The sequence below is a fragment of the Diceros bicornis genome, chromosome 33, assembly GCF_020826845.1.
Source record: "Diceros bicornis minor isolate mBicDic1 chromosome 33, mDicBic1.mat.cur, whole genome shotgun sequence".
NCBI lineage: Eukaryota > Metazoa > Chordata > Mammalia > Perissodactyla > Rhinocerotidae > Diceros > Diceros bicornis.
In genome coordinates this window covers 20,426,885-20,441,139 of record NC_080772.1, presented here as the reverse complement: position 1 = coordinate 20,441,139, position 14,255 = coordinate 20,426,885, and the positions used below count along the sequence as shown (strand labels likewise).

The 14,255-nt window shown below is 35.5% G+C and overlaps 1 protein-coding gene across 1 annotated transcript in view; it reads right to left on the bottom strand.

Annotated features, from left to right (window-relative positions):
* Positions 1-14,255, bottom strand: part of PREX2 (phosphatidylinositol-3,4,5-trisphosphate dependent Rac exchange factor 2) — a 277,450-nt gene that overhangs the window by 73,351 nt on the left and 189,844 nt on the right. Inside the window, exons 32-34 of the mRNA XM_058528828.1 lie at positions 12,932-13,149; positions 8,347-8,449; positions 1,810-1,953 (exon numbers count right to left, since the gene is read on the bottom strand). Coding sequence (XP_058384811.1) covers positions 1,810-1,953; positions 8,347-8,449; positions 12,932-13,149 — 465 coding nt within the window. The remainder of the gene's footprint in view (positions 1-1,809; positions 1,954-8,346; positions 8,450-12,931; positions 13,150-14,255) is intronic.

Here is a 14,255-nt window from a genome sequence, read left to right as displayed (position 1 = left end):
AAATTAGCTTTAGCCACAATTATAAAATAGAGGTTACTTGCAAAATAATAATCTTTTTCCTATGCACATTTGCTGCTGGGTATGAATATTCAGCTATTTATGGCTCATGTGTCACAAATGTAATAATTTTTTTAGAAAAGAGGCTTAATGCCATCTGTCATCTCAGTAATGATTTTAAAGGCAGAATTTTTTTTTTTTTTTTTTTTTTTTTTTGCTGAGGAAGACGGCCCTGGGCTAACATCTGTGCCTATCTTCCTCCACTTTATATGGGACGCCGCCACAGCATGGCTTACCAAGCAGTGCGTCGGTGCGCGCCCGGGATCCGAACCAGCGAACCCCGGGCCGCCGCAGCGGAGCGCGCGCACTTAACCGCTTGCGCCACCGGGCCGGCCCCTAAAGGCAGAATTTTTAAAAAGAGAGAAATAAAGGCAAAGAAGTGAAAAGGCTTTAACAACTGTAAGCTCTGATTAAACCCTATAAAAGTTAACGCTGCAGACCAGCATCCTTCCCTACCTTCTAAAACTATCTCTATAACGGCTTTTAACGTATTTTAGCCTAAACTATCCTCCTAACTAGCTCCAAAGGTCTATTTTTGATCACTTTTCTTTTTTATTCCTTTTCATTACAGAATCTTGTACTACCTATATGCACCCTACCACAGTCCTCCAAAAAAAAATGAAAATACCTTCTAATAACTCCTAAGATCTTCTCTTCACTGAAATTTTCCTCCGCTAAGTGTGTTCTTGCCAAGTATCTGTTTGAGGTAGTCATTGTTTTTAAACTATGGCAATCGAAGGAAGGGAAATCCATCTTTGAGAATTAAAATAATACACATGTGGTACAAAGCAGAATTTTCATTTGTTAGTGAATTTAGATTTAATATCCCTTTCTGTTCTTCAGTTACGGAGATTAATTTTATTCCTCTACTGTTCTCATTTTTTATTAGAATACAAAATTTCCACAGCAATACCAATCCAGTTCTTGAAAACTCAAAAGAAGAAAAAACAAAAAGCTCTATGGTACTACTCAGAGAAATTGATGTAATCTTGTGATCTTAGCGTGAATTAAAAAAAAAATCATAGACTAGAAGAAACTACACAATAATCTGGAGTTCTGATCTTTCCTAGGCATCATTTGTGACCCCAGAAATAAAACGATCCAGGACTTCTCCTTGGAAACCAGTTCCCTGCAAGAATCTTCTACTTGTGTTAATCTTAATTTCTTCTACTACAGTTGACACGTATTGCTCATTTGCCAAAAAAAAAAATTTTTATTTACAAAAGGAATACATTTTTACTGGTAAAAATTGACATAATGTAGAAAAACTTGAAGAATAAAAAATCATCATCAATTTAATCACCCAATGATATTGAAAACATTTTACATATATGTATGTACGTACATGTATGACATAATTGACACCATAATATAAACTCTTTTTTGTAATTTGCATGTGTATATTGTCAAACTTTTTCTATCTCATAAAGTATTTTTAACCATACAATTTTAATGGCTCTACCATCATTTGTTTCAGCCAAATTAATTTATCTTTATTTATTTAAACCACTCATGTCTTATTTCTCCATTATAAATAATGCTGCAAGCCTATTCGATAAATATTTAAACCATACGTGATTCTTTCCTTAATAAACATTCCCGGAAGTAAATATATTACCTAGGTACTATGAAGGAATTTTTGAATTAATGAAAAAAAGAAAGCCATGAGGGTTACAATTAAATTTATTTTTAGAAAATTGATCAAGATAAAATAATTTAAGTACATGAAGCATAAAAAGGAAAGCCGTTTACCTTGCGCAAAAAGAACAGGATGAATTTTAAACCCTCCTCCATTTTTCAAGCGTTGAGGCAGTTGTTCAAAATGATAACTATCAATGTAGAAGCAAACTTTCAGAGCTTGTCGGCTTCCTTCTGCTTGATATGTAAGAGGAACATCTAAAATGGCATTTAATGTTATATTACTTCCTAAAATCAGGATCCGTTATATAGTATATTTGTTAACCTTTGAAAAGAATCCTGAAAATTACTAGAAACTAATGTATTACAAGTTCAGGTTAAGCATACTTACTGTGTTACTCAGTGAAAGGGTATTAGATCAGATTCTCATTAGCTAAAGCAACAGATTTACTACTGTACTGTATACAAAATTCTGTAACAGGAAACTTTGTTACACTTTGACACACCAGATGTCTCGCTTAACTAAATGAGAAATTTAGCTATACATGGTTTGGAATCAAAATCTCCCAAGGCAGCTGCCTCATTCATATTTTAGTCAAAATGATTCCTTGGGGTACACTTCTTGAGTAGTGTGCAAGAAATTGAGTACATAGCAACCATTATCAAAATTAGCACGGGTTTTTCAAGCTCCATTCCCTGAGCACCAGATCAAAAATGTATTACCTCTGTGGATGCCCTACAGTCATTAGAAATTATCTGTAAATTCTTTTAGCTATTTTTAAAGATCCTAAATTTAATTACTCCAAAAAAAAAAAAAAACTCTCCAAAAAAAAATCAATTCGAAAAGCTAAAATGCTACAGGAGTATTTCACAGTGCTATCATAAATCCTCTTCATTTTATGATACTTATCCACGACAAATAATTTCCACTTCATTAAAAAAGAATGTAAAATCTTCCTAAAAAGCTAGAATAGTCACATTAACCAGTTAAAAATTATGGCCAAAATATAGTAGGCATTTAATATATGATCTTGACTCAGTATTATTTCTAACCTGCTTCCTGAAAAAAAAAACAGTATATAAAAGTGGAGTTCAAGGTTAAATACCATTAATAATCACAGATTTCAGTTTTCTTATTAAATGTATCTAATTCTGCATATCAAGAGGAGGCATTGTATTAATATCTACAAGTTTCTTTTATGCCATATAATAATGCTTATTTTATTTTTGTTCCTAATTTTTTTAAGGGAGACATGAAGGATTATGGTTTAGCAAAGAGAATAAATAAATTTCTCAGTTGAAAATTAACTGCAATTAATGATTGTGAAAAATCCTTTTTTTCTAGTTCTAAAAGAAAAAACTGCACGGACACTAAAGAAAATACAGATTTATATATACTAAATATTTATATCTTTTAGTTCCCCCTTTCATACAATGTCTTTCATATATTTTAATTTTTGTTAAATTCCGCCCCTTTTCTCTTTGGTACCAATGTAGCCAATCTCTGTGTTACCAAATGGATAATGTTATTGAAAGGAAAATAAGAAAGCAGTTGGAGTTCCATATTACAGGACTAGCAAAGAACAAATAAAGATGCTACACCAGGAATTAAGAAACTGAAAATGACTGAAATTATCAAATATATTAAATTTAAAATGAAGTTAAAACTAAGAGTCTACGTGAAAGAATGAAGACTGGTTCTCTCAAGGCATTTACTGCACCTGTAAAAGTGCATGATAACGTGGAGTTGAAAATTGCTGCCTTTAATGTGTGGAAATTTATCTACTATGAAAAACAAACTTGATGATTAGGACTATGTAATGATTAAAGTCTTCAAAAACATTATTGCATGAGGAAAAGGTCTCTGGTTCTATTCTATAGAGGTGTTCATCCTAGACAGGAGTTTCAACGGTACCCATCCATGTACACGTGGACCCCCGTCATTGAATAGACCAATGAGATTGAACATAAGTCTGTGACTAATAAGGCAAATTCCCTTTGCCTGAATTGCTGTTCCTTGACCCTCTGCAGGGTTGAGTCTTTCTTGTCCTTCAGATTTCAGTGTAATAGCTACTTCTGCTGAGAGTCCTCCCCTGGTGACCCCTTAAAGGACCACCTCACCCTTACTCTTTATGCATTGTTTATTTTCTGCATAGGACTTATCATGGCCATAACTATCTTTGTAGTTGATTCCTTATTTGTCATCCCCAAATAGGCTGTGAGTTCCATGAAGACAGGGGCATGTCTATCTTATTCACCATGGCATCCGCCATTCCAGCTACAATGCCTGGCCCATATGGAAAGAGTGGAGGCTCAAAAATACTCACTCTCCTAATAATTACTTGTAATTCTCCTAATTCTAATTCCTAATATTCATTCTCCTAATAATAACAAAATTACCTGTATCACCATTGAAAAGGGGAAGATCTGCTGTCATTACATTATTCTCCAAAATTGTGAAGATTTTCCACAAAATAAATTTAATCATATACAACTGAATCATTTAACTCATTTATTCCTTCTTCACTAATTACATAACATGACATAAGAAATATCTTGTACTTTCCCTATGCCGAAGTGGGTCAAATTGCCCATTTATTCCTTTGTATCTCTCACTAGAATCTAAGCTCCATGCCAACAAGGACTTTGTTTTATTTAGTCACTATTATATCCATGGAACTTAGTTCAGTACTTAGCATGTTATATATACTTAATAATTATTTCTTCAAAGAAAATGAAATGTCTTCAGCCCAGACATTTGAGTTCTACTTGCTTGGCATGCCATATTTATTCAGAATCTCATAATTCTTTAAGGCAAAAATAAGACGATGAATAATACTAAATATAGCTTTTTTAAAAGAATGCAAAGTATAAAGCGAGGAGGATGAATTCAAATATTTACTGAATACTACCATGAGCCTTATATAATGCTAGAGACTTTCAAACACATGATCTCACTTAAGCCTCAGAATCCCGTGAGTCAGGGGAAGCTACCATTCTCATGCTTGCAGATGAGAATGGAGTGAGGATTTGAACTCAAGTTTCTTGACTTTGAGGCCAGCATTCTCTTGATATCTTTGTGCTTCCTCCCCTCTGCATTCAGTCCTTCCCTCATAGACATGCAGCCAACTAGTCTTCACTACAGTGATGCAAATTAATTAGTCAATCTGACTCCTCTGCTTCTATATTTACAGCAAGATCAAATCACATGAAATTAATAATAAAGCTCTAGTTTTCTTACGCCATTTAAATAAGAAGTGATGACCCTTGGGTACTGAATAATTCTCTTCTTTCCTGAATCCACTTAACATAACTATATTCCTATCATCACCGTTTTTTCTGTTTGTTTTGGTGAGGAAGATCGGCCCTGAGATAACATCTGTGCCCATCTTCCTCTGTTTTGTATGTGAGATGCTGCCACAGCAAGGCTTGATGAGTGGTGTCTCAGTCCGCACCTGGGATTTGAACCTGCGAACCCACGGCTGCGAAGCGCAGTGCGCAAACTTAACCACTACGCCACCAGGTCAGCCCATATCATACTGTTTTTAATTTGCTTGGAGTATCTAGTAGTGTAGCACTGGAACTGATCATTTACTAGGGAACTATTTTCCACAGTTGAGGGTATGCTTCAGGGACGTACATAAAAATGTATTGCCGAATGTATATCATAGTTTTTGTGTCTGTCACAGGTACATCTACATTTATATACTAATATTACTTACATTGCCTTAATTATCTTTAATATTTAGTATATTTTTCAATACACCAAAGTTAATCCCTCACAGTGGATATGCAGTAAGTGAATATTTTATCAAGCTTATGATATTTGTTCCTCTTCTGCTTGTTCAACAGACCATTCACCAGGAGTGTCATATTTGAACCAGGGAAAACAGTACTCCTCTGAGCTTATAGTTCCTCGGGCAAAATTTAAAAGGAAAAATATTAGGTTATATTGTGAAAGTAGAGTTTCTCTGCCTTCAGCAAAATTATGCCTACATTATTCAAGTAAATGAAAATATATCCTATTTTATACACGCCCACAGAAGACCATACAATTTCTTCAAATAATATTATCCTTATCAAATAATCTCCTTTACCAGACAAATTCTCCCTTGACTACAACCTAAATCCCTAACGATGTAATTCATGTTCTTGTTCTCTCTCATTTACCAGTGGAGATGAAACTTTAATAAAATTCTGTTCTCTCTGCCTTCATAATTTAATATATAGAGAATCAACCACTTTTACCATCTCCACAGCTACCCTCAGGGTCAAGCCACCATCATCCTTCACACGGGTCACTGCTGTGGCTTCCTAACTGGTCTCTTGGCTTCTGCCCTTGCCCCCAGTAATGGTCTATCCAACACTGCAGTCAGAGGCAGCCTTTAATAAGCAAGGCAGACCAGGTCATTCCTCTGCTCAATGGCTTATTTAGAAAGGCAAAGTTCTTTCAACTGTTTGGCCTCCTCTTTGTTCTCATCTCTTATCTTTTCCTCTCACTCACTGCCCTCCAGCCACGCAGGCCTCCTTGCTACCTGGAGAGAATGCACACATGCTCCCACCTGAATCTTTGCTCTTACTGTTCCAATGAGTCTGGAACTCCCCTCTCCCAAGTATCTGTATGACTTACTCCCCTAAACCCTCCAATCTTTGCTCTCCTCCTTCGTAAGTCTTTAGTCCCTCCCTAGCTTGTTAAACATTTGCAACATTTCACCTGAATTTTCATATTCATCCTTTATTCTCTTCTATTTCCCTTCATACATTCACATTATTATCTTCTAATTTATTATCAAATTAACTCATTATCTTGCTTATTACTTATCTCTCCCCACTTGAATATCAGCTCTACGAGGGATATCTATCTGTTTAGTTCTCTACTGTATCCAACACCTAGAATAGTGCTTGGCCATAAGTAGGCATTTAAGAAATTTTCAATGAACAAATGAATGACTGTCATTCTTAGATCAGATCACGGATTAAATGAATATTTATTGAGTCCCTATTTATTGTACTAGACATTGGAAATGTGAAAATAAGAATCCTTCCCAGCCCTGACGAAGCTTATATCTTCTACCAAAATACCTAGGATCTTCAAGGAAAAAGCAAAAGACAGAAAAATAACAAACTGCTAAAGATTTCTTGGAGTGATAGACACATTTTAAAGCTATTTATGACTATGTTGAAATGGTAGACAAAAGATGATAACTTGCAGAAACTAAAAGATATAGAGGTTAAACCCTAGGTATTGCTATGTCTCTGAATACAAACTTCTAAAATACTGCCTTTGTCAGGTTTAATGACCGCATATTGCTAAATCAAAGGGATACTTTTCAATCCTTTGATTCAATTCACAAAGTAACTCCTTTGCAACATTAGATACAACTATGGTATGTTGAAATTCTCTCCTTCATTCTTCACACCAAGTTTGTTTTTCCTTCTACTTTTATAACTATAAAACCATTTTGCCTTCTACACTGTATACACTTAATTGAAATTTGTTCATTCATTTCCTTGAAAAAAAAAATACTGCCTTTTTTGTTCCATGCACTATCTTGTGTGCTGGAGATACAATGAACAAGATGAGAAAGGTTTTGCATCTTATAACCACACAGGATGAATAAATGAATCAAGATAGTTAATGTGATTATATTCGTACACATTAAAATTTTTGACACTCAGATGAAATGATTTTCAATTTTCACTTTTAAGCTAGCAAAAAAATGTAGAATATGTCTCTACTCTTCCAGAATTAAATTATAAATTTTATCTATTATTGCCAGATCAAACAATTATAATTAATTGGTTTAGATCTAAATTTTATACAACATTAGCATAACTTAGGTCTCCTCTGTTTCTTCTTGGCCCAAAATACATGTTTTTGTTGCCTGCGAACACATTTTCTACATGATCAATTGAAGATGAGGATTGGAAACTCAATTCAATCAATTTTGCTATATAATTGTTATGTATTTGAGTAAAAGTTTTGGAGGCCACAGAGTTTATTCACATAGCCAGAAATATTAGGGCAGTGCTTTTATTAAAAAAAAGAATCTTGACACGAAAAAAGCACTAGAAAGGATAAATACTCTATGATCCCACTTATATGAGGTACCTAGCATAGGCAAATTCATAGAAACAGAAAGGAGAACAGAGGTTACCAGGGACTGGAGGAGGGGGAATGGGAGTTATTGTTTAATGAGTATGGAATTTCTGTTTGGGAGGATGAAAAAGTTCTGCAGATGGATGGTGGAAATGGTTGTACAACATTGTGAATGTACTTAATGCCCCTGAATTGTACACTGAAAATTGGTTAAATGGTAAATTTTATGGTATGTATATTTTACCACAATAAGAACAAAAAAGAAAATCCTGACCACCACAAAAGTTGATGCACACACTCAAAAAAAGTTCTGGAGGTCAAACTAATAGATAAAAATAAAAGTTTAGAATTATCTGTAGATTTAATTATATATTTTCTATCACTTCTGCAGTTGGTTATTATTATTTTACCCTAAATATAATATTTTACATAAAACAATTTAAACTGAATATCAAATATATTAATATCAAAGTTATATTTTATGTCGTTGTTTGAGGCCAAAGAAGGCAAAGAAATTCTATCAAACACCTATGAAATATTCAACTACTTACTTGCAACCAGTGGTTCCTCTTCTGATGGTTTAAAGTAAAAAGAAACCTTTTCCAAATCAAATAGTGCAACCAGTGTATCTTCTAGCATGGCTTGTTCATCTGTCTAGAAAGAAAGAAAAACAATACATAACATGATAGGATTGTATAGAACATGACACAACATCACATAACAACTCCAGACCAAAACCAGCTTCATGTGTGTTTTATTTACATACAAACCAAATTATCAATGCTTATTTAAGAATTTACTGCCTAAATTGAAATTAACAAATCCCTCAAAGTTACCAGTTTCTTTTATAGTTCTATATTTTTCCATTTCTCTATTGTCTAAAGGGTTCTACGTAACTTTTCAGTCTATTTTGTTGCTATATTCTAATCTATATTGATTTCATTTATTATTTACAAATAAATGTGTACACAAAAAGCATGCTATCTGCCTCTGAATTTCTATAATCTTATAACAGCTGAAAGGCAAAAATATTCTTTTATTAAAAAGCCACAGTAGGGCCGGCCCCGTGGCTTAGCGGTTAAATGTGCGCGCTCCGCTGCTTGTTACCCGGGTTCGGATCCCGGGCGCACACCGACGCGCCGCTTCTCCGGCCATGCTGAGGCCACGTCCCACGTACAGCAACTAGAAGGATGTGCAGCTATGACATACAACTATCTACCGGGGCTTTGGGGGGGAAAAAAAAAAGCCACAGTAGATAATGGTCATCCTATTTTACAATAAGATAACCCATGAATTATTCAATTTGCAATTTATTAAAACTGTGATAAAAGCAATTTGCATGCATGTAATGATTTTTCTTCCAAAGCACTTGGGGACAAAAATCATTTTCATCTCACTTGCCTTTGTGGGGCCTTAATCTAGAATCTTGTGACTATGCCATCCGATTTGTTTTAACCATTCATTTCATTCTCACAGCATATCATTTTACAGCTGGGGCAGGCAAGGCCCAGACATGATAACAAGTTCAGTGCATGTTTCAGTGATACTATCTTTCTAGTACTAGATTCTGGCCTTCCTATTAGCAGTTTAGTGTACTATGCAGAGTCTTTTACTAAATTTCCTCATGAAAGAATAATTAGCCTTATCATACATAGCTTATCTTTTAAAGATAACATTTGTTTCCTTAAGAATGTCAACGATCCTTTTAAACGATAATTTTAACATGCTTTACACATTTTAAAAAGTTGATATAAGCTTATAGCCATATTTTTTTGGCAGCATTAGTAGACGGTGAAGGAGATGGTAAAGAGTTTCCATTGTGCGAAAAAGAATCACTAAGGCAGCCCCAGACCCCAAAGAAGCACAGCATGGAATCCAAAGAGAATCGTCACATTTGCACCTTGGTTTGGTACTTAAGATAGTGTATGGTACACAGCAAGCGCTGCATAAATGTTGATGAAACTGTTATTTTTTAAAGTCCTTTGAAGCTGCAGAAAAATGCCATGAATCTGGAATTGGAAGGACAGGACTGAAGAATCAGCATTTTTCCAATTGAGAGGAATACACACAGGAAGAAATGTCCCAAACAGGCTGGCCTCTCGTCGCTGAATTGTGAGCCACAATGCTCCAGCAGCTGTGGCTACAGCGATACGCAGGTGACCATGGGCTGTGCTCAGAGCCCGGGAACACACAGACCGTCAGTGCCTGCAGCTCCCCGAGAGCCCTTCACATTCCCAGAGGGCTTTTATGCTCTTGTTACAGAGGCAGAAAGACTTAGAGTTTCTCTGCCATTTTTTTTTAGCAATCTTTGGATTTTTTACCAATCCTTTAAATAAATTTGAGCGTTCACAAAACCAATTTAAAAAAAAAACAAAACAGCTTTTTTGAGATATAATTCACATACTACAAAATTCACCCTTTAAAGTGTACAGCTCAGGGGTTTTTAGTATATTCACAGAGTTGCGTTAACTATCGCCATCATCTAATTTTAGGATACTTTCACCAGCCCCAAAAGAAACTCAGTACCCATTAGCATTCACTCCCCATGTCCCTTTCCCTAATCCTTAGCTACATGCAATCACTAAAATTTGTCTGTTTCACATGCTACATAATAACAGAATCAAATAATATGTGGTCTTTTGTAACCAGCTTATTTTACTTAGCATAATATTTTCAAAGTTCATCCATGTTGCAGCATGTATCAGTACTTCATTCCTTTTCATTGCTGAATAATATTCTATTGTATGGATATAAGACAATGTGCTTATCCGCTCATCAGTTCATGGACATTGGGTTTGTTTCCACTTTTGAGCTATTATAAATAATCTTGCTAGGAACATTTGTGTACAAGTTTTTGGGTGAATATAAGTTTACATTTCTCTTGGGTATTACCTAGGAGTAGAATTTCTGGGTAACATGGAAATCCTACGTCTAACATTGTAAGGAAATGAGAAACCGTTTTCCAAAATGGCTGCACTATTTTACATTCCCACCTGCAATGTGTGAGAGTTATAATTTCTCCACATCTTTGCCAACACCTGTGATTGTCTGTCTTTTGGATTAAAGCCATCTACATCACAAGTGACATAGCACCCCACTGTAGTTTTTTTTTTTTTTTTTTTTGTAAGGAGCATCAGCCCTGAGCTAACATCCAATGCCAAGCCTCCTCTTTTTGCCGAAGAAGATTGGCCCTGAGCTAACATTCAATGGCAATCCTCCTCTTTTTTTGCTGAGGAAGATTGGCCCTGGGCTAACATCTGTGCCCATCTTCCTCTACTTTATGTGGGACGCTGCCACAGCATGGCTTGACGAGCGGTGCATCGGTGTTCGCCCGGGATCTGAACCTGTGAACCCCGGGCCACCGAAGTAGAGCACGCGCACTTAACCGTTGCGCCACCAGGCCGGCCCCCTCAGTGTAGTTTTAGGTTGCATTTCCCCAGTGACTAATAATGTTGATCATCTTTTCATGTGCTTTTTGGCCATTTTATATCTTCTTTGGAGAAACATCTATTCAAATCCTTTGCCTGCTTTTTAATCGAGTTGTCTTTTTATTGTTTAGTTTTCAGGATTCTTTATATAGTCTGGATATAAGTCACTTACCAGATACATGAACTACAAATATTTTCTACCATTCCTTGGGATTTCAAATAAAATTAAGTTTAAAGTAAAAGCACCAGCACTTGGGGTCAGCCTGGTGGCGTAGTGGTTAAGTTCACACTCTCCGCTTCGGCGGCCCGGGGTTCGCAGGTTCGATCCTGGGCATGGACCTATGCACTGCTTTTCAAGCCATGCCGTGGCAGGCATCCCACATATGAAATAGAGGAAGATGGGCATGGATGTCAGCACAGGGCCAATCTTCCTCAGCAAAAAGAGGAGGATTGGCAACAGATGTTAGCTCAGGGCTACTCTTCCTCACCAAAAAAAAAAAAAAGTACCAGCACTTGATTAGACAATGGCAGTTTTAAAATAAGAATACAATAGAAATGAAGCCTCATTCATTCAACAAACATTTAATGCCCACCATGTGTTAGGAAGTGGGCTTCCTATCTTATGTAATTTCTATTTGATAGGCAATAATTTTTATTTTGTTTTTAAACACTTTTCCAAAAGTGCCTTATTTTAAATTTGTCATTAATTAAATGACACCCACATGGAGTGCACAGAGTCTTTTCAAAAGAATCTAATTCTGTTTCTCTGAAGTACACTGAGGTGGACTTCCTTACCTTATCATTCCAGAACCTTTTACGACTGCAAAGTGTAGCAATTACCTCCCTATCCTCAATATCATTGAAGAAAAACATTATTTTGATGTATATACTTATATCCATTTGCTTAAAAACTCAACCATGTTACTTGTTAGCTACATTTTCTATGTGTACTTTAACAGATGAACTAGCATCTCATACTTAAAATCATAATTCTATTTAACGAGCACCTTAAGTTTATATATAAAAGTGAACCTATTTGCTTTTAAACATCATGACAGCTATTAGAACCACATATGGTTCTAATATGTATACGTGAAAAACTCTAAGTTCACCACTTACTTTTATTTATCAACTATTTTGAAATGCTTTTTTCATAACCACTGTGGGAAACTGATGCATAAACATGCAATACTCTACAGTAATTAAGGCAATGTTCTCAGATTTAACAGCCAAAAACGCATACAAAAGAAGGAAATAAAATCATTTAACCCATGCAAATTTTAAACAGATTGTCAGATGGTATGGCATGCAAGTTGTCAGAGCTGGTCTGTCAAGCATGCTCTAGAATATCAACCTCAGAGGGAGCCTGGGTTTCATGGCAGGCTGCTTCTTCTGGAAATAAGGAATCACAGCGGAAAGACCTTCTTTCCTCTGATGACCTTTCTCAGTCAGTGTATAGAGATATAAGAATTAGTAACAGATGGAGGATTTCTCAGCTTTTAGCAGCCACTGAGGATAAATAAAAATCAGGAAAGAAGAAATACCTTCTACATACTTATTAAAACTATATTTGCCCAGGGAAAAATATATTCTTTTAAAGAGCTGAACGACTGCTGATACAAGGGTGAATAATCACTTCTTACTTGGGAATATGTTACAATGTTTGTTATAGTTGACACAGACAATGTGTGGCATTGTGATTCCTTACCAAGTTTGGTGACAGAAGTGACTGAAACTGGAAAAGAACGCCTGCGTTTGCTATCTGGTCCAGCCACCTTCTGCTGGCTTCCCAAGTTTCCATCTCATTTTCCTTGCTGTTGTCAAACATCTGGTTCAAGGCCGCCATGAGCTGCTCGGAGAAGGCACAGACTGTGGCCACAAGACTTTGGCAGAAAACCATGTCTCTTCGAAGCTGTGTCTCACTGTCTGTGATCCAGGAGAACACAAAGACAGTTTGAAAAATGTCATAGGTGAATCAAACCAACTCATTCAGCATTTACATTCGCTGTTATTTCATCCCTTCACTAAACTCACACAATGTGAAAAATGTGAACTCCAGCTTTATTAATGAGTGCATACATTTTAGCAAATACGGTTTTTAAAACACACTAAACACCAAAAAATGTTAGAAACATTAAAATAATTTTTCTTAATTGCTATTGTGACTTTATTTTGCAATCACTAAATTATTTTATGAAACCCAAGGGAAAAAAATAAGGTTTTATTTATTTACTTCTTTTTTTTTCTGATGGAACACAATTTGTATCTGTTGCATGACACTTTCCTAAAGGAAACTCAAAGTCCAATTTTTCAGTTTGTGCTGGCAATGAAATACAATATTATTAATACTAAATTTTAAAAAATTACCTATTGAACCTACTCAAATATTAACGTGAAATGCACAAGAGTGTTGATGTCCAGTTGTTTGTAACAATAAGCAAATATGTATTTCTCACCCCAAGGGCTGATGCCATAATTAATTGGCTTGTTTACGTGCACTGGGCAGAGAACCTCAATTTTGTGTGGTAACAAAAACATAGGTCTTTTCCTTTAAATTATGCAGCTGTTTGAAATTCACAGAGTCCATCCTTTACCAAAGCTATTCTCATTCCTTATTTTAATCAATAAGAACTATGGCAAGAATCACAATAGGTGCTTCCAGCTTCTGGCAAAAGAAAAAAAGCAGGGAGTTTCGTTTCTCTGTGACAGCTAGTTTATTATTTTTGCAGAGTAAGAATTCTCCCGTAGTGGGAATATACTCAAAACAAACGAGTTTTTATGTATCAAAGGCTTTCGTTTCATTTCAGTACTTAAACATCTTCTTAAACTCATCATCTACAACATGTTTTAAAATATGTATTAACACTTCATGTAATCTCGACTGCTTAAAAAGCTCAAGTTCCATAGTTAGCTAGCTGGTCTAAAAAGAATGAGATGGTTTCTAGATGCACAAATAACCCCAGTCATTATTCTGAGATTGTAGGGGAAAGAAAGCAAAAGAAACAAAGAAACAAAGAGGAGATTAGAGAGAG